Below are 25375 nucleotides of genomic sequence, written 5' to 3' on the forward strand. Positions count from 1 at the left end.
CCCATTTACTTATTTGCCATTGTGTTGAAGAAGTTCCTTGACATGTCTCAGATTCCACCTCTGTAAAATGACGGTAACTCTAAGAGGGTTAGGAGAGGACTAGATAACTCCTCCCCAGAGCTTAGTCCAGTGAGAGGTGGCTAATGAGCCCCCATAAATGAGTGCTGTCATTAATGAAAAACCATCAGAGATTAACTGGGCCACATGGTGCGAGGGGACTGAGCTGGGAAAGAACACAGTAGTAACTCAGGAAACATCGAACCGCCTTCTTTGCTAGTCATCAGGCATACAAGAGAAATATTCTGCCTTTCCTGGTTTCACAGTGCCCAGGTGACTAGTCAGGTAAGTGCCAAAGTTGGGAGGAAAATGGATGAAGGCATAGATTCTTCAGCTGAGCTTCTCCCAACTGTTTTTGCTGTAGTCCTTCAGAGCGAGGCGGGGCAGCAGGGTGCAGGGTGGGCTTCCAGGGTTCCACAAGATTTTGTGAATCCCCGTAGGGCCGGGAAAGGCGCGCAGGTGCACCACTAACTGGGGCGCTCACCTGTGCTCAAGTGGGTGGAGCTAAACCGGAGCGCGGGGTGGGGCGGGCGTGCTGACGTCACGAGCACGCAGCCTCAGATCGCCTCGCGTCCCGGAAGCAGCGGCGGAGGTTCTTGGACCCGCGGCTTCAGAACGGCCCTAGGAGGAGGCGCGACGTCGGGGCGGGCCGGGCCTGAGGAAACGCTCCGGGGCCCAGTGGCCTTCCTGGTGCTCCCTGCCTGGTTCTGCCCCTTCCCTTACTACGCCAGTGTCCGGGTAGGTGAGGTGCCCTCACGCCCAGCCTCGGTGCGTCCGCCGATTGCGGACTTGGACGCCTAGACCCCCGGAGTCTGCCACCTGCTGGCCCAGCGACCTTGGGCATGGCCTCGTCTGCTAGGCCTAAGGAGCCCCCATCAGGCCTCTGGCACTGGAGAGTGGCAGTCTAGGCCTCTGCCCGCGCTGACCTGCCTCAGCCTTCCTAGGCTCCTATCTTATGACTCGGCCCACTGGGATTTCAGGCTCTTGGTGGCCCCTTTGTCACCTCCTCTCCTTAGGTCGCAGCGCGTTGCTTGGGACTGGTTTATGTCGCTGCCGGATTGGAGATTGTTCCCCATTTGCTGTTTAGTGCTCTGCATAAGACTTTTAAATTAGGAAAGAACGTGAAGGTTCTTTGTGACTCTTTCAGAAAGGGGATCTGGGAATGGGGCCTTGAAGATGACCACTGCCCCTAGGGATGGTCCACGAGGTTGATGGGTAGAGGGAGAGGAATGAATGGTTAGAGGATGGGTGCGGGCAGGAGAGAACACAGTCGCGCTGGAGGAAAGTAGTTCATTTACTCGTTCGCAAGCAGTTATTAGGCTTGAATACAGAAACACTGATGAGTGTAGGACAGCCAAAGTTAAGAGGGGAGACTGGCAGGAAAGTAGGGAGTTTTACTTTGAAGTTAAGTGTTTTGTTAGTTATGACCCTATTTATTGCCTCAGACCTGGCTGGGGCTGTCTGCAAAAAACGTCCTGGAGCAAAGGAGTGGCTGTTTAAGCTTCCCCCTGAAGCAGAGTAGGAATTGACCGGGTAAAGAGTGGGCGAAAAATATTCCACGACACTTCTCCTGAAAGCACAGACTGCCTTTCCCCAGAAATCATGTGTGCGTGATCATTATGGGGATTATTTATTCTGAGTATTGAACCCAGGGGTGCTATACCATTGACTACATTCCTATTCTTTTGAATTTTTATTTTGAGACACGGTTTCACTAAGTTGCTGAGGGTTTAGCTAAGTTGCCTAGGCTGGCCTCAAACTTGCAGTCTCCTGCTTCAGCCTCCTGAGTCACTGAGATTAGAGGCATGCGCTGCCACTGTGCCCAGCGTGGCTTATTTTGATGAGTCTGGAGAAGAGGATTTTATATCTGAGTAATTCACTTCACCTTGATAAACTTCAGTTTTCTTCTCTGTGAAATGGGTATTTCACCTGTAGCCCAATTAACTTGCCCACTTTTATTATCGGTGTCTCATGAAATAATGCAAGAAGTGTGTTGGGAACTGGGAGTGCATTACAAATGTTGGGAATAATTATTATGGTTACAGGATGCAGACATCAGAGGGGAGTGGGCCAGAGGTGAGCCCCAGCATGATGCCCGAGGCCCTCCCAGACGTTCCACCTGCCCCTACCAAGTCCCCAACGTTTGATCTTTTCAACTTGGTTCTGTCCTACAAGAGGCTGGAGATCTACCTGGAACCCCTGAAGGATGCAGGTGATGGTGTTCGATATTTGCTCAGGTACAGACTTCATATATGGAGTTCCTCTGATCTGCTTAGCCTTCTGCCTCCTTGCTCTGTAGGAGGACTGTGGCTATTTAGGCAGTGGTTGGGCTCTCTTTTCTGCCCTGGTGACGACTGGTTCTGAGTGGACCATTTGGTCTTGAGATCTATCCAGGCCTACCTTGTGGTAGGCCTTAGCCTAGGAGGTAGGCACTGGGAACCATCTAGCTTTTTATCAGGATTCTTTGGTACTGGGTAAGCTCCTGTCTCAGGATTGTTAAGACAACCTTGAATATTGGCCTTCTATAGCTTAGAACAGGCTTAATTTTTTTTTCTCCTTCTCTTCCAATATTTGCATAATTAACTAGTATATAATTTTGAGCAGAACTTAATTACAGATACTTATGAATAAGCGGGTACCATTTTTGGTAGTTGTTTGAGATTATGGGTCTCAATTTTTTTCCTATTCTGATTTGGTTTTCATCCTGTATAATTTTCTTTTTTCCATCCTTCAGCTTACTTTACTTAAGTGAAAGTTCCTTTTGTGTGTGTGTGTGTGTGTGTGTGTGTGTGGCATTGGGGATTTAACATAGGGATCCTCTACCACTGAGTTATATCCTCAGCCCTTTTTTGTTTTTGAGATAGGGTCTCAGTAAATTGCTGAGGCTGCCATTGATCTTTCCATCCTCTTGCTTCAGCCTTCCAGTTCACTGGGATTACAGGCATGCACCACTGCACCCAGCATGTGAAAGTGTTTTAAATTACAGGTATATGACATTCCACTCCTTACTTACTTTAGTTTGTATATCTAAATAATAAAGGACATATTCTTTCAGTATCAAAATAAATTGTACCTAACACAACAACAAATAATTCCTTGATTTCTTCTTGTACTCAGTTTATATTCAGGTTTCCCTAGAATGTCATGAAGAATTGTTTTGGCCAGATTCTCATAAAGACCTTCAACCCTCTAAAGACTGGAAGGAGGCAGGGTGAGTGGAGTTAGGCTGCCTCTAAGCATGCTGTTAAGCCTTCATCTTTGCCTCAGGCTGGAAGTTGTGGGCCATTTATTATCATTTATGTATTTATTGGAGACAGGATCTTGTTCAGTTGCCCAGTCTGACTTTGAACTGGGTCCCAGCGATCCTCCTGGTGCATTTACTATTAACTCTCTGACCAAGACCCTAAATTTTTCTTATTCACCCCTTTAATTATGGCAGTATCTCTAGAAATGAGCTAGTCAGTGTTCCAGAGCCATGTTCTATACTATAAGGTTATTGTGTTCTTGGTGTAAGAGGTTGCTGGGAGGGGGGATTTTATATGGTCCTGGCACCACCAACTAGTTGAAATGAACTTTGGGCTTCCTCAGTGGAGGAGGTGAAGCCTTCAGAGAGTAGGGCTGTGCTTTCTGCATTATTTATGTGGGTGTATGTGTGTATGTTTTTCCCTTTTGAGGCAAAGCAGAAATGTTAAGATATATATCCTGCTCTTCTGTCTTTTCCTCTGGTGGTCTGTAGGCTTCTTGGCACACTAACCTGTGAGTGTTTTTCCATTTCATGGAATTAGAAATCTAAGGAAGTAATGGGATTGGTTAGATCTGGATGGAGGAGGAGCATCAGACCTAATCCCCTTCTGTGACCTCCCCCCCACCCCTGCTCCCCACATTGTAGTCTTCTTGACCCTGGCAGAAGGAGTACCGGTCTGTGAAAGAGACTATCAGATTAGTTTGTGTTTTGATTGTTCTTTTCTTAAGAGGATTTAATTTTGAAAAGGGATCTAGTCTTGGGCTTTGGCTGTTAGGTCTGAAGCCTGGAGCTGCAGTCAATTTTTTAAAAACTCTTTTGGGATCAACAACTTTACTGGGTTGGTCTCCCAGGACCCAAATATTGGTAAAGACATTAGGTGGAAGGGGAGAAGCTTTGAAATGAAATTGACTTTTTATACCTGAAATAGGATTGACTTTAGACTTAGCTTTTGTTTATTTGTTTTGTGATACTAGGGATTGAAACCAGGGGCACTCTACTACTAAGCTATATACCTAGCTCTCTTTAATTTTTTATTTTGAGGCAGGGCTTCACTAAGTTGCCTAAGGCCTTGCTAAATTGCTAAGGCTAACTTCAAACTTGTGATCCTCCTGCTTTAGCTTCCTGAGTTGCTAGGATTACAGGTGTTTGCCACTATGCCTGGCTCCTTATTTTGTTTTTACCTTTGGTGACCACCGGAGGTTCTGAGGCCTGATTAGGGTGGTACAGGTGGACTGTGTTGAATTTCAGAAGAAAGGCAAAGAGCCTTCATTTCATTACCTTACTCATAATTTTTATTAAAATGCAAACCCCCTGTATAAACTCATTAACATCATTTTTTAAAATAATTTTTTAAGTTGTAGATGGACACAATACCTTTATTTCATTTATTTATTTTTATGTGGTGCTGAGGATTGAACGCAGGGCCTCAAACATGCTAGGCAAGTGCTCTACTGCTGAGCCACAACCCCACCCTCATTAACATCATTTAATAACAAATTTTCCAATTAGAGTACAAGAAAATACGTTTAGATTCTGAATGCACTTCTTATTGGCAGCTTACCTTTTGTTTTCAATATTTAATTATAGGTGGATACAATGTCTTTATTTTATTTTTTATGTGGTACTGGGGATTGAACCCGGTGCCTCATACATGGTATGTGATCGATCTACATCTGAGCCACAACCCCAGGCCTGGCAGCTTACCTTTTTATTTTTCTATTTGTCTCTACTCTATCAGCTGACCTTGGAGAGACTGACACTGATTTTAGAATTTGGGTGTCAGTGGCTTTATTATTAGAGACTAAGGTGCAGCGATAGCTTGTCTGCTGTGTTCTATAACCCTAATCTTCTTTCTACCCTCTTTGGCGACTTCTGTGTTGCCACGTGGTGGTGGTGGTGGTGGTGGTGGTGGTGGTGGTGACAGTGACTGCTGCTGCATCTGTTCCAGTTCACACAGTGTGTGTTTGTGGGGTGAATTCTGCATCCTAGTTTTTAATATATTAAAATAAAGTCTATATTGTTTTTTTTTCCCTTTGAATTAATATATGTTCAAGATAAACTCTCACTCTGAAACTTATGAATATAGCAGAGGAAAGTCACAAATGGAGTGAAAGAATTCCAGGATTTGTTCTTTCTTGATTTCTGTATTAGGTGAATTCTTTTTTTTTTTTTTTTTTCTTTTTTCTGGGTTTTAGGGATTGAACTCAGGGGCACTTGACCACTGAGCTACAACCTCAGCCTTATTTTGTATTTATTTAGAAACAGGGTCTCACTGAGTTGCTTAGTGCCTTGTTTTGCTGAGGCTGGTTTTGAACTTGTGATCCTCTTGCCTCAGCCCCTCAAGCTGCTGGGATTACAGATGTGCACTACTGTGATTGGCTCTAGGGTGAATTCCTATACCATGGTTGTATGTTCTTATGAAAATGTAAAAAAAGTGAATAAAGGAAAGTATTAAAGAAGAATGTTTATCAGCTTTATTCACAGGAGAATATACCCTAACAAAACACAGGTGGAATGGTATTAACTAGGTTTCTTTTCTTTGTCTTAGTACTGGGGATTTTATCTGGGGGCCCTCTACCACTAAGCTACATCCTTCCAACGCTCCCCTCACTCTTTTTTTTGGCATTTCTAGGGACTTGCACATGCTGTACAAGTGCTCTACCACTGAACTACATCCTCAGCCATCCCTTCTTTTTTTTTTTTTTTTAGTATTTTTTTTAGATGTTGATGAACCTTTATTTTATTTCATTTATTTATATGCGGTGCTGAGAATTGAACCCAGTGCCTCATGCATGCTAGGCAAGCGCTCTACCACTGAGCCACAACCCCAGCCCCCCCATTCCTTCTTTTAAAAAAAAAAAAAAATTGAGACTTAGCAGGGTCTTGCCACGTTGCTAAGACCAACCTCAAACTTGGCAATCCTCCTGCCTCAGCCTACTGAGTTGCTGGGATTATAGGCATGTGCCACTATGCCTAGCTTAACTGGGTTTCCTTTTTAATTTTGGTATTGGGGATTGAACTCAGGGGCACTTGACCACTGAGCCACATCCTCAGCCCCATTTTGTATTTTATTTAGAGACAGGGTCTAATTGAGTTGCTTAGTGCCTTGCCATTGCGGAGGCCGGCTTTGAATTTGTGATCCTCCTTTCTCAGCCTCCCGGGCCTTTGGGATTATAGTCATGTGCCACTGTGCCCAGCCCCACCCCTTTTTATTTTAGTTTGAGACAGGGTCTTGCTAAGTTGTTGAGGATCTTACTAAATTGCTGAGGCTGGCTGCCAACTTGCTATCTTCTCCCTTAGTCTCCTGAGTCATTGGAATTACAGGGATATACCATCATGTCCAGTATTTCTGTTATTATTTGTAATTGTAGATGGACAGAATGCCTTTATTTTATTTGTTTATTTTTATGTGATCCTAAGGATCAAACCCAGTGCCTCACACATGCTAGGCAAGTGCTCTACCACTGAGCTACAGCCCCAGTCCTAACTGGATTTCTTAACAGATATTTTATACATTCTTTCTTCTGGGAGAAAGTTCTACAGATATTCTAGTTTTCTCACCCCAGAGCTATATGACCTCTTAACTCTTCTCCTAGCCACCTGTTGGAGAGACAGGCCCACTTTCCATTTCTCCTTGGTCTTCTGTGCCCCACGCTGCCACCTCTTCTGGTTTGGATGTCCTATCTGTGCTGCCCAGGCTTTTCTTCTGGCTGGAAGAGCGGCTGTCTGGTGATAAGGACTCTCTGTGTTGTAGGTGGCAGATGCCTTTGTGTTCCTTGCTGACCTGCCTGGGCCTCAACATCTTGTTCCTCACTTTGAATGAGGGTAAGAACTGCTTCCAGGGACCAGTGGTTTTTATGAATAAATGTGGGGGGAGAATACCAAGTTGGAGCTATATGTGATGTGAGGGAGTCCCTCTTCTTGCCCCAGGTTTGCTTTCCCTTGTGTCTGCTTGGTGTCAGAACAGAGGCTTCAGAGGGACAATGCAGGCTAAGCCATTGGAGTGACCTTGGGCAAAATTACTTAATCTGACTATTGAGGCCTAATTTTTCTTACCTCCAAAGGGAAGATATAGTAATGTTTTCCTTATACAATATTTGTGAGGAATGAGATAGTCTTTGTGTGATACTTATTAAATCAGTGCCTGAAATGGAATCTGTAGCCAGTACATGATTGCTGTTGTCATTAAGGTTATTGTTTGTTTCTTGACTGCTGATGCATTGACCTTTTTCAAATTTTGCTTTCCTAGATGATTTCAGAGGCCATTGGGGGTGTGGCATGGGGTCAGGGTACTATAAAGATGAACTTTACTATACAGATGAAGGGATTTTTTTCCCCATATCTGTTATTTTTATCTAGTTCAGCAAGTGAGCTGGTTTGGGGGGGGGATGCCTGCTGGGCAGTCAGTGGTGGTGAGGAGTGGTTGGAGCCTTTAAGAGATGTGTGGACAAGTGGGTAAATGCAGGGGTCTTGGGTGGTGATGTTTCCTGCAGATCTTTTGTTATGATGTTTGCTGTGACCCAGCCCTTTCCCTGGTTGGTTTTGGCAGGTGGTTGCAGTTTAAAGTCAGCCCCTTCAGGAAAATGAGTGAAGGGTCTGGGACAGAATGTTCTGAGGAGCTGGCCCTTTATTTGTGTACTCTTTCTTATATTGAACTGATGTTTCTCAAGTGCCTCTTTTGTTTCCTATGGATGTATGAATTTGATGGGTTGAAAATAAACCTAGTTTGTACAAGATCTCCTGTTTCTTAGTGGAACTCTTCTTGGATCAAAAGTTCCCAGGATGTTCGATTTTTCTGAGTATATTTCCAAAGTGAATCAGCTTCTATGACATGTTTAACAAGTATTTGTTTATTAAAATTTAAACTTTTTTTTTTGAAATGGGATCTTGCTGTATTGCTTAGACTAGTTTCCAACTCTCTGTCTTCCTACCTCCGCCTCCCAAGTAGCTGGGATTACAGACATGTGCCACCACATCTGGCTTAACAAGTATTTACTATGGGTCTGTTGGCTGTCTTAGCTTGTTATTGGGATGTTCTGTCAACATAAAAGAAATTTCTTCTTTGAATTTTATTTCAGCCTCCTTATTTCTCAGTTCACAATCTATAGTGATCTATAGTATCCTAAAAGCCAAAAGTAATGCTTCCAATCTGCACTAGTGGCCCAAAGTCTGAATGTTGGTCATCCGGAGCTCCTAGCAGCCAGACTGCAGGCATGAGATGTCTATTGTATGCTAGAAGCACTTTTTGTTTTTGTTTTGTTTTGTGGTGCTGGAAACTGAACTCAGGCTTACTAGGCAAATGCTGTACCACTGAGCTATGCCCATAACCCAGTAGCATTTTTTAATGTCTTAAAAATGAGGCTGATGCTACATTAATGGGCAGATGGACAGCATTCCTTCTAGAGTTTATGTTAGTGGAGGAGACAGTGAATGTACTTTTGTAGCCTCTTGTGTGGTAATAGGATCCACACGGAAAAGCAAAGCTGGGTAAAGGGAGCTGGAGGGTGTGGGTGAGATAAGGTATCCTATAGGGTGCTCAAGGAAGGCCCCTCTGGCCCCAGGGGAGGTGAGGGATCGAGTCCGTGGGCGCTGGGTGGGCAGCCTCCTGGGCCTTGCTTACCTGCATTACCTGCAGTGTTTTTGATTCCTTAGGTGCATGGTACTCGGTGGGTGCCCTGATGATTTCAGTACCTGCCCTGCTGGGCTACCTTCAGGAGGTTTGCCGGGCACGGCTTCCAGAGTCCGAGCTGATGCGGAGGAAGTATCATAGCATAAGGCAGGAAGACCTGCAGAGAGTTCGTCTTTCTCGCCCTGAAGCTGTGGCTGAGGTCAAGAGCTTGTGAGTATGGAAGACAGGCCAGGGAGGTGGGGGAACGAGCACATTACAAGAATAACAGTAGCCACCTAAAGGTGCTTGCTGATGCTTGCTGTTGACAGATGTCGTATTGGACAAACCACAGGTGTTACTTCATTTAATCTTTCTAGCAGTTCAGGACTGTGGCTCTTATTGTTAGCCTCCATTTGTGGATGCAGAAAAAGACTTAGGTAGCTATGAAGTGTCTGAGGTAGGACAAGACTCCAGATCCAGCTAACTTCACAGCTGTGCACTTTCCTCTAGAGATATGGTCTAAGGCCTCGACTGTGCGTGTGCCAGCAGGAGCTGCTGCTTGGGTTCAAATCCTGGCTCTTCCACTTACTGTGTAACTTCAGACAAGTCACTTAGCTTCCCAGCACCTCAAGCTCCTCATTTGTTAAATGGGATGAGGGCAATCTGGGTGCAACATCTGACATCCCACTGATTTCCAGGGTTGATAGGGCTTACACCTAGGGTGGTTGTGAAAATTTCTCTAGTGGGGGGTCCCAGGAACTGTTCAGTAAATCTTCAGTTAGCATCACTGCACTGTGTAGAAATTTCCTAAACATGACAGAACTGGTACTTTGAGGAAGCATCTTAATACTGTTGAAATATTACTTGTGCCAACTTTGGTTGCAGCTGACCTTTACTGAGTCCTTTCCTGAGCTGGGTTTTGCAGGTTCTTATATACAGTAGGAGTGAAAAAGTTATATACAAATGGATCCCTGGGCCCTGCCCAGCAATATTGAGTTATCTGGAGTGGGGCCCAGGAATCTTGTTTTTTTTTTTCCTTTAAAAAGCTTTTTTTTTAATTTGAAGTAATTTAAATTAACAAAAGAAGTATAGGAATAATACAGATAGCTCCGGTACACTCTTTACCCAGATAGAAGAGTTATTAACATTTTGACATTTTGGTTTCAACTATCTCTATTTTTTTCCTGAACTACTTGAAAGTAAATTGCAAACATCATGTTTGTTTACCCCAACTTCAAGTATTTCCTAAGAACAAGAACATTCTCTTATATATTTAATACTTGTAATTAGAATGAAGAAATTATGAGTACACACATACATATACACACGTGTGTATGTATATGTGTATATGTATGTAGGGTGCTGTACCACTGAGCTACATCCCAGCTCTTATTTTTTGAGTTTGAGACAGGGCTCACGAAGTTGCTGGCCTTGAACTTGTGATCCTTTTGCTTCAGCCTCATGGGTTGCCAGGATTAGAGGGATGGGCCAGGAAATTTAGTTGATAATATTAACATTAGTACTATTATCTACTGTATAATATATCATAATCATATTTTGCCAGTTCTATTAATAAAGGTCTTTATATCAATTTTCCCTGATCCAGGAGCCATTATATATAGATCATATAATACATTAATTTTTTTGTGTGTGGGGTGGGTCTGGGAATTGCAAACCAGGCAAGCACCCTACTGCTGAGCTGCATCCCCGGCCCATACCTTTAATTTTTATGTGTTTTTAGTTATATTTGACATATTTGAATAGTGTAAGCTTATTGTTTGGTGGAGGCTCCCTCAGTTTGCATTGTTTGGTTCCTCATGATTAGACTCAGGTTATGCATTTTTGATGGGACTAAGACAGATGATGTTGTCAGAAGTGATGTTGAGTTCATTGTCACTGCTTCCATATAAGGGCCCATAATGTCAGGAAATACTAACTTTGCTCACTTGCTTACGGTTTTGTCACTATAAATTATCATTTTACCTTCCATTGTTTGTACTTTGTGGGGAGATACTTTGAAACTACAAATATCTTGTTCCTTATCAAACAGTCATGCATTGCTTTGAAATGCACAATAGGTCTTTCCTCAATCATTTTATTACTGTGATGGTCACAGGTAGTTTTCTAATTACTTTATATCTACATTTATTAGTGGATATTCTCCTCTGAGAAAGTGCTCTTCTTTCTTATTAGTATGAATTCACAGATTTTCATTTTATTCTGTGGGTTTTAATCTTTTGCTGTTATTATTTACTTTGATCAAATTGTCCTAAATTTGGCAATTTAGGTCATTTTTTTTTAAGAGAGAAAGAGAGAGAAGAGAGAGAATTTTTTAATATTTATTTTTCAGTTTTCGGCAGACACAACATCTTTATTTTATTTTATGTGGTGCTGAGGATCGAACCCAGCACCCCGTGCGTGCCAGGCAAGCGCGATACTGCTTGAGCCACATCCCCAGCCCCAAGTAGGTCATTTTTGAGCTGGCATTTGTCCCATCATTTTCTTTCCTTTTTTTTTTTTTTTTTTTGTGGTGCTGGGGATTGAACCCAGGGCCTTGTGCATACAAGGCAAGCACTCTACCAGCCGAGCTATAACCCTAGCCCTATTCCCATCATTCTCTAACACTTCCTTATTTTATGGTACAATAGAATTTTCAAATTTATCTTATATCTTTCCATGCCCAAGTCCTAGAAGCAGCTGTTTCTACAAGGGGCCCTTCAGAAATCCAGATCTGAATACAGGATGTGCTTATGGGTTCTGAGGTATATCTGTGTCTTTTAAATTTTGAGGCAGAGTCTCGCTAAGTTGCTGAGACTGACCTTGAACTTGCAATCCTCCTATCCCAGCCTCCCAATTCACTGGGATTAAGACGTGCACCACCATGCCCGACTCTGGGATGTATCCATGTTTAAAACAAAACTCCCTAAGTGAGTTAATGTTCCAGGTGAAGAGGCATGGATCTTCGTCCTGCCATTTATCCTCACGGTTGCAGAGCAGCATTTTTTAGATGAGGGAACTGCAGCCTGGAAAAGTTAAGTGGCTTCCCTGATATCTGCAGCTAACAAGAGCAGGAACCTTCAACTTTCTACCTTGGCAGGGAGCTCCGGAAAGGAGACGAAACATTTTGAGTGTCTTGCCAGACCATTTTCTCCATGCTTTTAGAACCCATCTTGGCCACCTCTGGCTAGCTCCCCAGGACTTCTCTCCTGCCTGGTGGCTGGATAGGGCAGGGCTTGCTCACTCACAGAAGTCCCTGTGTCTGCAGCTTGATCCAGCTGGAGGCCTTCCTGACCCGCCTGTGCTGTACCTGTGAAGCTGCCTACCGTGTACTGCACTGGGAGAACCCTGTGGTGTCCTCACAGTGAGTGGCCCTCCTTTCCACCTTCACTACTTGGCATGGATTTGCAGCTGTGTCCAATTTCCTTAAGCAGAGCCAGGTGCCTTGAGTGTCGCTCCTGTGTCAGGGAAGAACTCCCTAGTGTGTGTCCATCTGTTTTTTATTTAGATGCTTTTTTTTCTTTTTAAATGTGTGATAAAAATGTTTTAATAGATAAACAAGTAGATGAATAATAGACAAATAAGTCACCATTTAATCTACCATCCTGAAATTGCAGTTGATATTGTGTTTGGCTTATCTTTTAGAGTTGGTCATGTGCCATATACATTATAGATGTAGAGCTTCATAGTATATGAGGTTTCTTTTTTTTTAACACCTGTATTTAATTTATTTTTTTTATGTGGTGCTGAGGATCAAACCCAGCGCCTCGCACATGCTAGGCGAGTGCTCTACTGCTGAGCCACAACCCCAGCCCCTATGAGGTTTCTTTCTCACTCTTTTTTTTTTTTTTAAAAAACTAATGACATCATAAGTGGTTTTCTTTGTTGCTGCAAAGCCTTTGGGATTATTTGTAATCCCAGATTAATATAGATTATGAACCTGTTATAATCTGCCAGACAATACTATTATGTTTCATCAGCTTTTGCTTTTCATTACTAACTCTTAACATGAGTGTTTTTGTGGATTTAGCTTTAATCTTTTGAAATTTTTTTCTTAGAATAAATTTAAGGATGAAACTACTACTTGACTAGATATTTTTGAGGCTGTTTATATATGAATATGAATAATATTCTAACTAATATTTATCTAGTCTTCACCTTGTGCCAGGCACTGTGCTCAGTAGTTTCTCTGTATTATCTCATTCTCTGGTAACCCTATGAGGTAGTTTTTTTTTTTTTTTTTTTGTGGTGCTTGGGATTGAACCCAGGGCCTGTGCATGTGAGGCAAGCACGCTACCAACTGAGCTATATCCTCAGCCCCAGAGGTACTGTTTTGATCCCCCTTTTATACATGAAGGAAGTAATGCTCAGAGAACCAAGGAATTTGTCACAATAAGAAGGAGCAGAACTAGATTCAGTTGCCAGTTTGTCTCTAGACTTCAGAGTTGAGACCCTGAGAGTGATAACAGTTGAACCAGTTCATGTGCTGCCAGCCTCTGATGCTGCCACAGCCTTACCAATGTCAGTCATTAGCAACCAGTGACTTGTTGGTACTTTTTTAAAAAATATATATTTTTATTTGTATTAGACCCAATACCTTTATTTTATTTATTTTTATGTGGTGCTGAGGATTGAACCCAGTCCTCACATGTGCTAGGCAAGCGCTCTACCACTGAGCCACAATCCCAGCCTATTTGTTGGTACTTCTTTCTGTTTTTCCTCCTCATTATTTTCCATCTTTTCCCTTTTTTGGGGCGGGGGGCAGTACTAGGTATTAAGCCCAGGGTGCTTTACCACTGAGCTCCATTCCCAGCCCTTTTTATTTTTTGAGACAGGATCTTGCTAAGTTGCTGAGATTGGTATCAACCTTGTGATTTTCCTGCCTCAGACTCATGAGTTGCTGGGATTACAAGTGTGTGCTGCTGGGCCATCTCCACTTGTTTGATTAGCAGATCTTGCCACTTTATTAACCATGCCCAGAGTTATTTCTCACTTGAACCTATATATGATTGTGCTCCAAACCTGTTTTCTTCTGATCTTGTGAATTTTGATCTTATGGTTCCTGTCTGTCATCCAGGTTCTACGGGGCTCTTCTAGGCACAGTTTGCATGCTGTATCTGCTGCCACTCTGCTGGGTTCTCACCCTTTTAAACAGCACACTATTTCTGGGAAATGTGGAATTCTTCCGAGGTAAGTCTTAAGGAGCCTGATAACTGAGGCCCAGGCCAGGTCTGAAGGCCAGGTTAGGTGGGCTTCCTGGCTCATTTGTGTTTATAGCTAATCTTGTGTTTGCTCTGCCTTCCACAAGGGAGCAGCATCACACTAGGGTTCTCTCTTGGAGGGCCATTTCCTGAATCTTAGGTATTAGTGAGGCTGATGTCTCTCCAGGGGACACTACCACCAGAAGGTCCCCTCTCCTTTCCCCAGGCAGATTGAATCACTGCTTACTGATATAGTGGCTTCTGGGAGATAAGGGAGCGATATATTTCTAAAGATGCCACCTGTCTCCCGGGCTGCAGTCACCTAGAGTTGCCACCACATCTCTTGGGTGATCCTAGAGTTTGTTGTCTGGCGTTTGAAGTGCGGAAGCAGTCCGGAGGGGCCCAGTGCTTGGGCATTTGCCATATTTGTTTTCCTCCCTGTCATCAGGTGATTAATTACAGAAGTCATAATTTATGGAGCACTTACTGCATTGAATCTCTAGCAGTCTTGGGTAGGTGATGGTATCTGTTTTGTTCATGAGGCTTAGGTTAGGTAACTTGGCTCAGGTGACTCTTTTCTGTAGCAAGGGTGGGGTGCTGGAGAAAGAGGCCAGCCAGTTGCAGAAGTGGGACCCCCGAGTGCCACTCATTCTGTCTTATGTCTGCTTCTCACCCTCTTCACCTTGCCTTGGGTAGTGGTATCTGAGTACAGGACACTTCTGCAGCGGCGAATGAACCCGAAGCAGGAAGAACATGCCTTTGAGAACCTGCCACCACCAGATGCTGGTGGGAAGCCTGCTGTGCTAGACAGCACACCTGCCCCCACACCCACAGAGGTGAGTGTCCCCAACCATCAGCAAAATCCTGCTGTGTGTGGGTGATGGGTCTTCTTCCTACCAGCTTGTTCATGTTGCACAGCTCTTGGACTGGCCTCTCTTGTAATTCCTGCTTCTTCCCAGGCCTGATCTCCAAAGTGCTTAATAAGTTAATAAGTGTAATAGAAATAGCTGCCCTGTGACACAGCCACATCAATGTTTATAGCAGCACAATTCACAATAGCTAAACTGTGGAGCCAACCTAGATGCCCTTCAGTAGATGAATAGATTAAAAAATATGGCATATATACACAATGGAAGATTTCCCAGCAATAAAAGAGAGTAAAATCATGGCATTTGCAGGTAAATGGATGGCATTGGCGAGGATAATGCTAAGTGAAGTTAGCCAATCCTAAAAACACAAATGCCGAAAGTTTTCTCTGATATGAGGAGGCTGACCCATATTGGGATGGGGTGGGTAGCATGGGAGGAATAGACGAACTCTAGATAGGGCAGAGGGGTGAAGGGGAAGGGAGGGGGCAGGGGATTAGCAAGGATGTTGGAATGTGATGGACATCATTATCCAAAGTACATGTATGAAGACACGAATTGGTGTGAACTTACTTTATATACAACCAGAGATATGAAATATTGTGCTTTATATGTGTAATAAGAATTGTAATGCATTCTGCTGTCACTTATTTTTAAAAAATCAATTAAAAATTAAAAAATAAATAAACCTTGAAATTAAAAAAGAAGAAGAAGAAGAAGAAGAAATAGCTGCCCTGTGCTTTACTGAGTACTGACTCTGTCAGATACTGTTCTCAGGGCCTCATAGATGTTGATCCCATTGAGTTTAGGTTCTGTCTGAGAACGAGATTATTCTCAGTGGCACAAGAGAAGACTGAGGCACAGAATGGCTCCCAAGGCCCTGGGGCTAGTAAGGGGTGCACCAAATCTGATTAAGCTCTGGTTTTAGAGTCCTGCTGTCAGCCACTGTGGGGCCAGCCCTGCTCTTATTCCCTTTGCCCTGGCCCCGTGGGGTTGGAAGTTCCTGTCTTTTCTGCAACTTCTTTCTTTCTTGGAGTTGTGTCATTTCCTCTGGCACAGAGACAAGTGTTTTGAGAACCTGGTTGCTGGCTAGGGAGGGGCTGTCTTCTTTGGAGAATAGGGCTGTCATCCTTCTCCTCTGTCACGGAGTTTCTTTTCCTAGGATCTCACTCCCGGCAGTGTGGAGGAAGCTGAGGAGGCTGAGCCAGATGAGGAGTTCAAAGATGCCATTGAGGTGAGTGCCCTTTCCCAGCACCCTCTGCTGACCAGGCCAAATTTGGATGGCCCTCGTGCTGTGGGATTTAAAAAATTCTCTTACATCCAAATGAGAAGCCAAAATTTGTTCAGAGCTAGATGGAACTGTTCAGTTGAAAGGTGCCAGCAACCCCTGTTGTCTGTCCTGTCATCTGTTCTGGGTGCTCAGGGCAGAAATGGTTCTGAAAGTCTGTAGGATACACCCTGCTGGGGAGTCGATAACTTCTTACCATTATTGAACACTATGAACTTGGTGCCCCTGATGTAGGGAAGGCAGATTTGGAGGAGGCCAGTGCCCTGAGTCTTTGCTCTTTTGCAGAGAAAGTTTCATAAGATATCCTTTTGGGAAGTTGGGAAAAGTGTTTGCATGGCCAAGTGCTAGGTTAGGAGAAGTTCAGCAGTCTTGATCTTAGAATAGTGCTTTAAAGTGGTAGTTTCAAGAAGTGTTTTATTTGGCTTGCAAACTTTAAAGTAGTTTCTTGAGCCATGTTTAAAAATGGGGATTGGTTTTTTCCCATAGTATTGGGGATTGAACCCAGGCCCTGCACATTGCTAGCATGTGCTCTGCCACTGCAGCAGTCAGCACAGCTAAGGTACCACTGTCTCCTTTGGAGAAGTCACATGCTGCAGTTACACATAGTCCCCAACATTTCCTGTTGTCTCCGGTCACTGAAGCCTAGTAGTGGTTACTAATCATTGTCACATTTTCACTATTGTTTTTCTTAGAGTAGAAAATCTTTCTTTTCATATTTCTTTGTAAAGTGAGAAATTGAGATGGAAGCAATGGGCGTCCTGTGAATTTTCACCTGGTCTGTGACTCACACCTGACTCGATTCACTGTTACATTAGCCCAGTCCCTGTGGGCATTTGCATTTTTGATGCTACAGAATTTCTCTAAGTCTTGATATACGACTGTAGGCCATGACTCTGGGGAGGATGGAGATATTATAGTGGGGACTTGAAAGCATTTTTGTTAATTGACCCACAGTAAGAAACACATTTTGCATCTTGATGCAGTTCAAGTTTATTATCTATAAGATATGTAAAACTTGAGTGAAGCCAGAGTTTCCTGAAGACATCTTAAGGGATATTTTCCTTCCTACCCTGTTCTGTTCTATTCCAATAATGACTAACCTGGCTTTATCCAAGCTTCTTCTGTGCTGGGCTTCTTTCAGGGTTGGGCATCCATTAATCTCATGCAGTGGGTGGTGCTCAGAATTTGAGTTTTCCTTTTTTCTGGAGGACCCCTTCCCAGCACTTTCTTTCTGCTACTCTCTCTCTCTGTCTTTCTGTTTTCTCTCCTTCTCCCCTGCATCTTGGGAGGCAGGAGACCCACTTGGTGGTGCTGGTAAGTAGGAGTGTTGGTGGTGTGGGCAGGGGCTGGGTGGGGGAGGATGACTGAGCCAGCTCTGCCACACTTCGTGGGGTCTGCTGTGCCTGGTTGCCTCTGCATGCCGGTCTTCGTTCCTTGACAAGAGGTGAACAGGACTGAAACAAGCTGTTCCCACAGGAGGATGATGAGGGCACCCCATGCCCTGCAGAGGATGAGCTGGTCTTACAGGACAACGGGTTCCTGAGTAAGAATGAGGTGCTGCGCAGCAAGGTGTCACGGCTCACGGAGCGGCTCCGCAAGCGCTACCCCACCAACAACTTTGGTATGGTGTAGGAAGAGAATGGGAATGGGAGTGGGGAGGCTGGAGGAACTTATGGGACTGTGTGTGTGTTGGGTGGCCGGGGGGGGGGGGGGGCATACTTTGGCCCCAGAGACAGAATCTTGAAATTTTGTGGGTTCTGATTTGTGAAAAGAGCAAGGAGTAAAGGTGTGTCTCTGGAACCCTAGGAAATTAGCAGATGTCCAGAGATATGAAAAATTGTGCTCCATATGTGTAATAAGAATTGTAATGCATTCCACTGTCATTTATTTAAAAAAAAATCAATTAAAAAATTTAAAAAATATTAGCAGATGTCCATTGGGGCTATCGAAAGAGTGATAGTGAGTTTCTTCTTGTCCTTCCCTCCTTATTGAACATTAGCTTGCTGGAAGAGATCTCAGTTTGGGAACTGCCTTGCTAGTCTGCAGAGAGCTGTAATCCTGAGGCAGCAGATCCTCAGGATGCAGTCCAGCATTCTGGCCAAGCACAGAATGGAGCCTGAATGCCTGCTACAAATCATAGTTCAGCTGAGTGTTCTTTAGCAAATTATTTCCTATCCTGGGTCTCAGTTTTCCCTTCTATAATAGGGGATAAGAGTTCTCACCTGGTAGGGTTGTTCTGGTTCTTACATGTGAGAGTACATATAAGGGCTTGCACAGTCTCTGGCTGGTTCATGGGAAGTGCTTAGTAAGTGGGTACCATTAATATGGGAGGCCCTGACCTGTTCTGTAGGTTCCTGGGAGTCTGTCTTGGTCCGATTAGGTCAAATTTGTAGTTTGGCCAGCCTTTATTTTACTGGGTGGGTCAGGGAAGGCAGCTTGGAGAGGAGTGGACTGGACTGTTGAGTACAAGTTGGAAGCCTGATTTGGGTTTAGAACTCTGGGAGCAGAGCCAGACAGAGTGGTGGAAGTCTGGAGTAGCTAGTGACCTGAGAGCTGTCATTGTGCCTGTACTGTTCTGGTGTTCAGTGAGTTCTAGTTCTGTGCCCTAGGAAAAGTCCCTGGGGTTTTCTTGAGAAATTTGACTCAGGGCCTCCAGGGACCTGCCTTCTGCCTCTACAGCCAAGCATAGCTGTTGTTCTCTCAGGATCAGAGGTTCTGGACCTGCTTTATCCTTCTGCTGTGTGAATGTCTCCCGGCATTCAAGATCCCTTCTTTTACTTGTGCTGAGACTTCTGTAGAGCACTCTGTGAGCTTGGTGCACTTGTACATATGTGATCCCTGTGCTCATGGAAGATGTGATGGGCAGGCACTTCTTATGGACCCAGAAGCAGCCAGATTCCAGAGGTCATAAGTAATACTACTTAAGGGTTATTACTCCTGGTCCAGTAAATAATCTTTTTATATCTATGCGTTTCAAGTAAAGCACTTAGATGTTCCCATTTTGCGGATGAATAACCTGAGATAAAAAGAGTGATTTTTCCAGGGGCTGGGGTTGTGGCTCGGTGGTAGAGCTCTCGCCTGGCATGCACGAGACACTGGGTTCGATCCTCAGCACCACATAAATGCAAAATAAAGATATTGTGTCCACCTAAAACTTCAGAATAAATATTAAAAAAAAAAGTGATTTTCCAAAGACTTTAGTTAATAAATGGTAGAGCTGGATCCCTAGTCCAGGTCAAATCATTCTGCTCCTGCAGTTTTTCTTATCATCCTTCCTCTATGATTTTTCTATGTCTTGGTATCTGAAGTCTCTTGTTGTATGTCCTGTTTTTGGTTTGAATATTCCCTCCAGGATGGGCAAAGGCTTTTTTGTAGGTTCCCTCAAGGATGGCACAAGCAGACATACTTCTTTTCCCAGACCCCTCCTTGCTCCTCTTCCTTTGAGACATTTCCCTCCCCTGAAATGTCCTTGATCTCTTTGCTGTGAGGACAGGTGTAGCAGCTCTGCTTTCTGAGATGTCTGCTCCTGGGTCTGGGTCCCTTGGTCCAGGTGAGGTGAGCTGCTTTGGGACTGTCTTTGTTTGTCTGGGCTGCTGTAACACAGTGCACTACACTGGGTGGTTTATAAACAAAAGAAGTGGATTTCCCACTATTCTGAAGGCTGCGGTCAGATCAAGGTACCAGCACGATCAGGTTCTAGTGATGGCCTGTTTCCTGGTTTAGAAAAGGCACCTGCTTGCTGTTGTCTCCCATGATAGGATGTACAAGGCAGTTCCCTGGGGCCTCTGTGAAAGGCCTTACTTTGTAATACTATCGTTTGGGGATTAGGATTCAATACGTGGACTTTGTGGGGACCATGGCAGGTGCTATTTCATCTGGCTGTTGGTACATGAGGCCAGTGCATGGGAGGAATGAGGACCAGTTGCCTAGGAATGTCTGCTGTGGCCTCCAAGTGGGAGGGTGCTTGTGGGGAGGTCCCTCTGTCCTGGAAACTGAATGACCGTTGCCCTGTCAGGCTGTGTAGCCTTAGGCTCACCTGCTCTCACTGTCTCTATGCCATCGTCACCTGGTGAGTCAGTGTGGGTGAGTCCAGGCCTTTGCTGAGAACAGGGGCAGAAAGAGTGGGCAAGCATTGGGAGGAACAAGGTTGCCCGCCTCCTGTTGCCTGGCTGAGCTGTTGTCAGTTTCCAGATCCCTCCCTGGCCGAGGCCTGTATGTTGTTAGAGGGCTGTTTCCCTGGACTCTATGGCTGCTACTGGCCCTGACTCTCCATCCAGTTCAGAGGAATTCTTGGACATGGGCCACAGTGTCAGTCTTTGAGGCTCTCCTTTTCCCCTTCCAAAGGTCTTGCCCTTGCCAAGGGGAGCAGAGGCAGACTGGCTCTCTTCCTCTGATTCTTAGCATAGGAGCCAGAGTCTTGGAGAAGTCAGTTTCCTACACCACCAGCAGGCATGGCTCTGCTCTTTTCTCTCCTTTCCCTGCCTAGGGCTGGGAGCAAACCAAGAGCAGGCGTGTGAGCCTCAAGCACCTTGGCCTCAGTCTTCCTGGCTCTACTTAGTCTTCCTTTCCTTGAACCCAGGGGGCATTTACTTCAAGCACCTGGGCCTTAGTCCTTCCTGGCTCTAGCTAGTCCTCTGTTCCTTGATTCTGGGAAATCTCCTTTAATAAGAGCTGTAGGTGATCCTGTCTGGGCAGAGTAAGGAACCACATGGAGCTGTCAGTACAACTTTGGGGCCGTTGTGGAGGTGAGGGCTGGCCTTGTACCTGGCCAGCCAGCCATGTGTCCTGGGAGGCACAGGTGCTCCCTGAAGCTGATAGCAGCTCTGGCCAGGAACACCCCCCCCCCTCCATCCTTTATCTCTCCTTACATCACCACCCGCCTCCTTCCAGCCATTTTCTAAGCTGCCTTTGCCTCCTTGGCTAGTTGGAAGCTTTGTCTTCTTATCTCTCCGTGTTAGGCAGGATCGCCTCTGGGCTTTGTCTTCTCCTAACTAGCATGCAGCTCACAATGTGGGAGCATTCTGACCTTCATGTTTTCTTGGAAGGTGCCTGGTTCCAAGCTGTTCTCTTAGAATCTTCTGGTGACAGAAAGTAGGGATCTGTATTTTGGGAGGCATTTCTGCCTCTACCCCATGGGCAGAGTATTGATAAGGAGACGCTCAGAAGGGTCTAGTCAGGCAGTTTCATTTGAGGATGCCTGTGGTCAGGGCCCTGCCGGCTTAGCTAGATTCAGGGCATAGATTCTTTTGGTATGCTTGATTTCTGCTGACCCTGCAAGTGGCCCCACAGCACTCCAGGGACTAGAGCCATGTTAAGCCTGGAGATGAAGACAGGGACTGTCAGGTCTTTCCTTCTGGCTCTGAATCTCGGCTTCGAGGCCTTGCTCACTGTGCCCAGTCAAGGAGCTGGGCTGGGCCTTTGTTCTCAGCGTCCCATTTAGAAGAGCCAGGAGCAGGTGAGTTGAGAGGTCTGGGCTGGGTCAAGGCTGAATTGCTGCCTCTGTTTCTCAGGGAACTGTACAGGCTGCTCTGCCACCTTCTCAGTGCTGAAGAAGAGGGTAAGTCTGTTTGTGGGTGTGTTTGCCTGGGGCAGTATACTTGTGACTGTGGGTTGTAGGGGAGTTGAGGGAAGTCATTGAAGAAGTCTGACTGCAAGTCTTGTGGGTCCTGGTGCCCATTGTTTGCTAAAGCGTGCATGTCTGGCCTACCCCTCTGCCCAGGCCTTCACTACCCTGACTATGAGGTGTTTATATACTGTCACTTGTTGTTCCGTCTGGGCACCTTCTCGGTCCCAGTTCTTTTTTTTTAATGTTTTTATTTTTTTAGTTGTAGTTGAACACAATACCTTTATTTTACTTTTCTGTGTTGCTGAGGATCAAACCCAGGGCCTCGCATGTGCTAGGTGGGCACTCCACCGCTGAGCCACAACCCCAGCCCCTCAGTCCCAGTTCTTTGGGTGGGATTGTCCAGTGGAAAGGAGGGAGTTGTTGGGGGCTCCAGGTACTGGGGCTGGAGCTCCATATGACATTGACTTTGTTTTTTGTCTGCAGCGGAGCTGCAGTAACTGTGGGAATAGCTTCTGCTCTCGGTGCTGCTCCTTCAAGGTACCCAAGTCCTTCATGGGGGCCACAGGTGAGCAGAACAGGCTATGGGTTAGGGTAGTGGTTGGGGGTGGGCTGCTTCCTGCCCCTCAGGGGGAGGTTGAATTGTGGGAAAGGAGTGAGGGATCCTAGTCCAAGGTCTGTAGTCTTATCTCCTCCATCCTGCTTAACGAACAAAAATTGGAAACCATTTGTTACATGCAAAGAATAGGTAAAACAGACCTGGAGATTATGAAGCTCTAACAGAATGAGCACCTGTGACTGCTGCCTGGGGTGAGCAGGCAGAGTGTTCGCCACATCCCCAGGCTCCCCACTGCCTTCCCAGAGGAAGCCCATGCTGGACTTTATTCTTATTACCTCAATAATGTTTTTAACAGAACTTTTAAAAATTAGTTTTTTCTTTTATAAAAGCTATACATGCTTTTAAATAAAACAAATATACAGATGCCTGTCACCAGCATGGGTGTAGGATGAGTGTGTGCGTGTGTTCTTAAGAATGTGGTCATGTCTTCCTTCCCACCTTTGTGAGGTGTTACAGTGTCAAACCAAGTTTTTTTTTTTTTTTTTTATCTGTGATCTCGTAAGTAACACATGCTTATTAACTAGAAAATTTGGAAATTACTATCCAGAAGAAGGAAAAGAAAAATAATCCTGTAATCTTACCACCCAGAGATAACTGCTATTAAAATATTTTGGGAAGTTCTCTGGTATTTTATTTTAAAAACATTTTAAAAGGTGTTCTGTTGCCAAAAGAATTGCTAATGGGTAGGACACCTGAAAGAGGCGTACTTTTGGCATTGTCACCCAGGGTCCCTGTTCTCCTGGAATGAGGCATATCAGAGGGCATTCTAGTGAGCTGGGTGAGGAAGGGCAGGTGCTGGGCGGTGGGTGGTCTGTGAGGGTTTGGGGAGGTTTGGTCCTAGTACCTGGGGCCATGAGCCAAAGGGCTCAAAGGAGTGTCTCACCAAGTTCTTCTTTCTTTTTAGCTCCTGAAGCCCAGAGAGAGACTGTGTTTGTGTGTGCCTCGTGTAACCAGACGTTGAGCAAGTGAGAAGAAGCCAGGCTCTGACCCGACTGGCAGTAGTCCTGGGCCAGCAGTAGACCCCTACTCTCCCCACCCCTGGCCCCCTGTGGTGTGTGCCAGGCAAATGTGGCCTGAATGCTAAGTAGGCTTCCCCTTCCTTCCCCGCTGTCTCCAGTTGGGGCTGGTGATGCTGCACTAAAACCCCAAGGGGAGAGGAGCCCCTGGGGCCTGGCTGTTTGCTCTGCTCTGCCCTGGACTGAGTGGATTCAGGACTAGGCAGTGTCCACCAGAGGGTAGCAGTGAGCTAGGCTTGGTGTCAACTGGGCTCTGGTGGTCAGGGCCAGTCTGGTCAGGCCTGGGGATTCAAGGAGACCTGAGGTGGGGAAAAGAGGCTTTCCTTATGGGGTATTGGGCCAGTTCCTAGCCTCAGCCTGTAGAAGAGCATGGAAGTGCCACACCCCAGCTCTACTGTTTGAATGTCCCTCTTTCAGTTATTAGGATCTGATCATTTCCCCACCAGAAGGCAGCCAGGGCTAATGAGACCAGGAAGATTCTAGAAAGAGTTAAAGTTCCTAGGTTCCCCGCAAGGGAATGTGTATGGGTGTTACTGCTGACTGAGTCTTTCAGCATCAAGTGGAACACAGCCTGGGAAACCCACCTTGTAGGGACCTTGACTTGTGAAATCTCAGTCCACACGCTCTGGTGCCTTCTGCTCCGCTGGGCAGTTACAGGACACTCACAACCACCCTTGCTCCTCCTGCCCTGAGTCTAGGGTAACCCTCCTCCAACCTTCCTTCCTTCCTCTTCCCCTTGTTCCATGGATTGTGAGGCCAGAGGAGTGGGGCAGAGGTCCTGAAACCCTTGACCTTTGGGGTCCTAGGAAGTGTAGGATCTTGCCAGGCTGGATCCTAGATTCCAAGGCTGTTTCCTTCAGTTACGGCATAAGACCACTGGGGTCCTCATCCTCTTTCCAACAATTTCACGTTCCCTCCTGGACTCGGGGGCACCTTTGTCTCTCCCTTACCTGTGAGCTGGCTCAGGCCCTCTCCCTTTGCCCTAGAGCTGCCCTCCTTTTTGAAGTATTTATTTATTTATTTCATGGTTCCTGGGAACATTCAGTATAAGGAATGAGATGAAGAGCATGAGGGGCTTCTCCTGCCTTGTCTTCTTTCCTGGGGTCATGGGCTGCCTGGGACCCAGAACCCCAGAGGTGGAGATGCTTCTGTTTTTTAAGCAAGTGAGGGGACAGGCAACCTGTCCTAGGCCAGTACCCTCTCCAGTGCCAAGCACTGGCAGCCAGGAGGCACCAGGTTCTTGGGGACCAGGCAGGCCTTGGTGTCCCCTCTGTCCCGTTAGGAGATGAGGGTTATGTTCTCTGTGCTTATTTACACTGGAAAAGAGTGGAAAGGATCTCTGTGTGTGTGGAGAATCACCAATAAAAGGCCTCAAGCTTCTTGTGTCTTCAGCCTGTCCTTGTGTTGGTGCTCTCCCTGGGGCTGGAGGACCTGATCTCCCTGCACTACCTGAATTTGCAAACCTGCCCTGTGGACCAGCTTTGCGGTGACAGAGATGTGGGAGCTGCACCCTCGTTGCCTGGTCTGAGTGTGAGCTGAGGCTGAGAGGAGGAAAGCTGTGCTCTAATGGGGAGGGCTCAGCACGTGTCAGTGGGATTGACTTGGGCTCCATCTTGTGACTAGACCGAGGGCGCAGGCCCAGGGTTAGGCTTGGGACCAGAACTTGGTGAATGTTAAACAATGATGCTTTAGAATGGAAAGATTTTAGCTAATCCCTCTGAGAAAGCCAAAAAGGGTCAGCAGGCTGGGAGGCTGGGAGTAGCAGGAAAGAGGATTCGTGTCAGGTGGGACTGCAGGCCAGCTCGAGAGCTGGGGCGGGCTGGGTACTCACTAGGTGCTAGGCCCTGGGCAAGCGCTTCACAAACATTGTCTTACTTGGTGCTCATTACAAGCCTTTGACAAAGGCACTGTTCTCC

General features: G+C 45.6%; 1 protein-coding gene across 6 annotated transcripts; it reads left to right on the plus strand.

Annotated features, from left to right (window-relative positions):
* Positions 1-629: 629 nt before the first annotated feature.
* Zfyve27 (zinc finger FYVE-type containing 27) lies at positions 630-24839 on the plus strand. Of its 6 annotated transcripts, XM_058581189.1 has the most exons (13): positions 630-795; positions 2103-2294; positions 7056-7126; positions 8954-9140; positions 12175-12270; positions 13984-14096; positions 14804-14943; positions 16136-16207; positions 17555-17575; positions 17738-17882; positions 21772-21818; positions 22311-22392; positions 23348-24839. In XM_058581189.1, the coding sequence occupies exons 2-13, from the start codon at positions 2104-2106 to the stop codon at positions 23410-23412; spliced, it is 1230 nt and encodes a 409-aa protein (XP_058437172.1). In that variant the 5' UTR covers positions 630-795; position 2103; the 3' UTR covers positions 23413-24839. The 6 variants fall into 6 exon arrangements, with proteins under 6 accessions (XP_058437172.1, XP_046306210.1, XP_058437173.1 ...); XM_046450254.2 differs by lacking the exon at positions 17555-17575; XM_058581190.1 differs by lacking the exon at positions 7056-7126 and having other exon boundaries at positions 2103-2269.
* The last annotated feature ends 536 nt before the right edge of the window (positions 24840-25375 follow it).

Source organism: Marmota monax, unplaced genomic scaffold (assembly GCF_021218885.2).
Source record: "Marmota monax isolate L192 unplaced genomic scaffold, Marmota_monax_Labrador192_F-V1.1 WCK01_AAM20220418_F8-fsc00004, whole genome shotgun sequence".
In the NCBI taxonomy this organism is placed as follows: Eukaryota; Metazoa; Chordata; class Mammalia; order Rodentia; family Sciuridae; genus Marmota; species Marmota monax.

Bases quoted from the DNA above. Each gene is read 5' to 3' on its own strand.
- Zfyve27 (XM_058581189.1), top strand. From the start codon at position 2,104: ATGCAGACATCAGAGGGGAGTGGGCCAGAGGTGAGCCCCAGCATGATG. The intron at 12,271-13,983 runs GTGAGTGGCCCT...TCTGTCATCCAG, and splicing joins AACCCTGTGGTGTCCTCACA to GTTCTACGGGGCTCTTCTAG. The intron at 21,819-22,310 runs GTAAGTCTGTTT...TTTTGTCTGCAG, and splicing joins TCTCAGTGCTGAAGAAGAGG to CGGAGCTGCAGTAACTGTGG.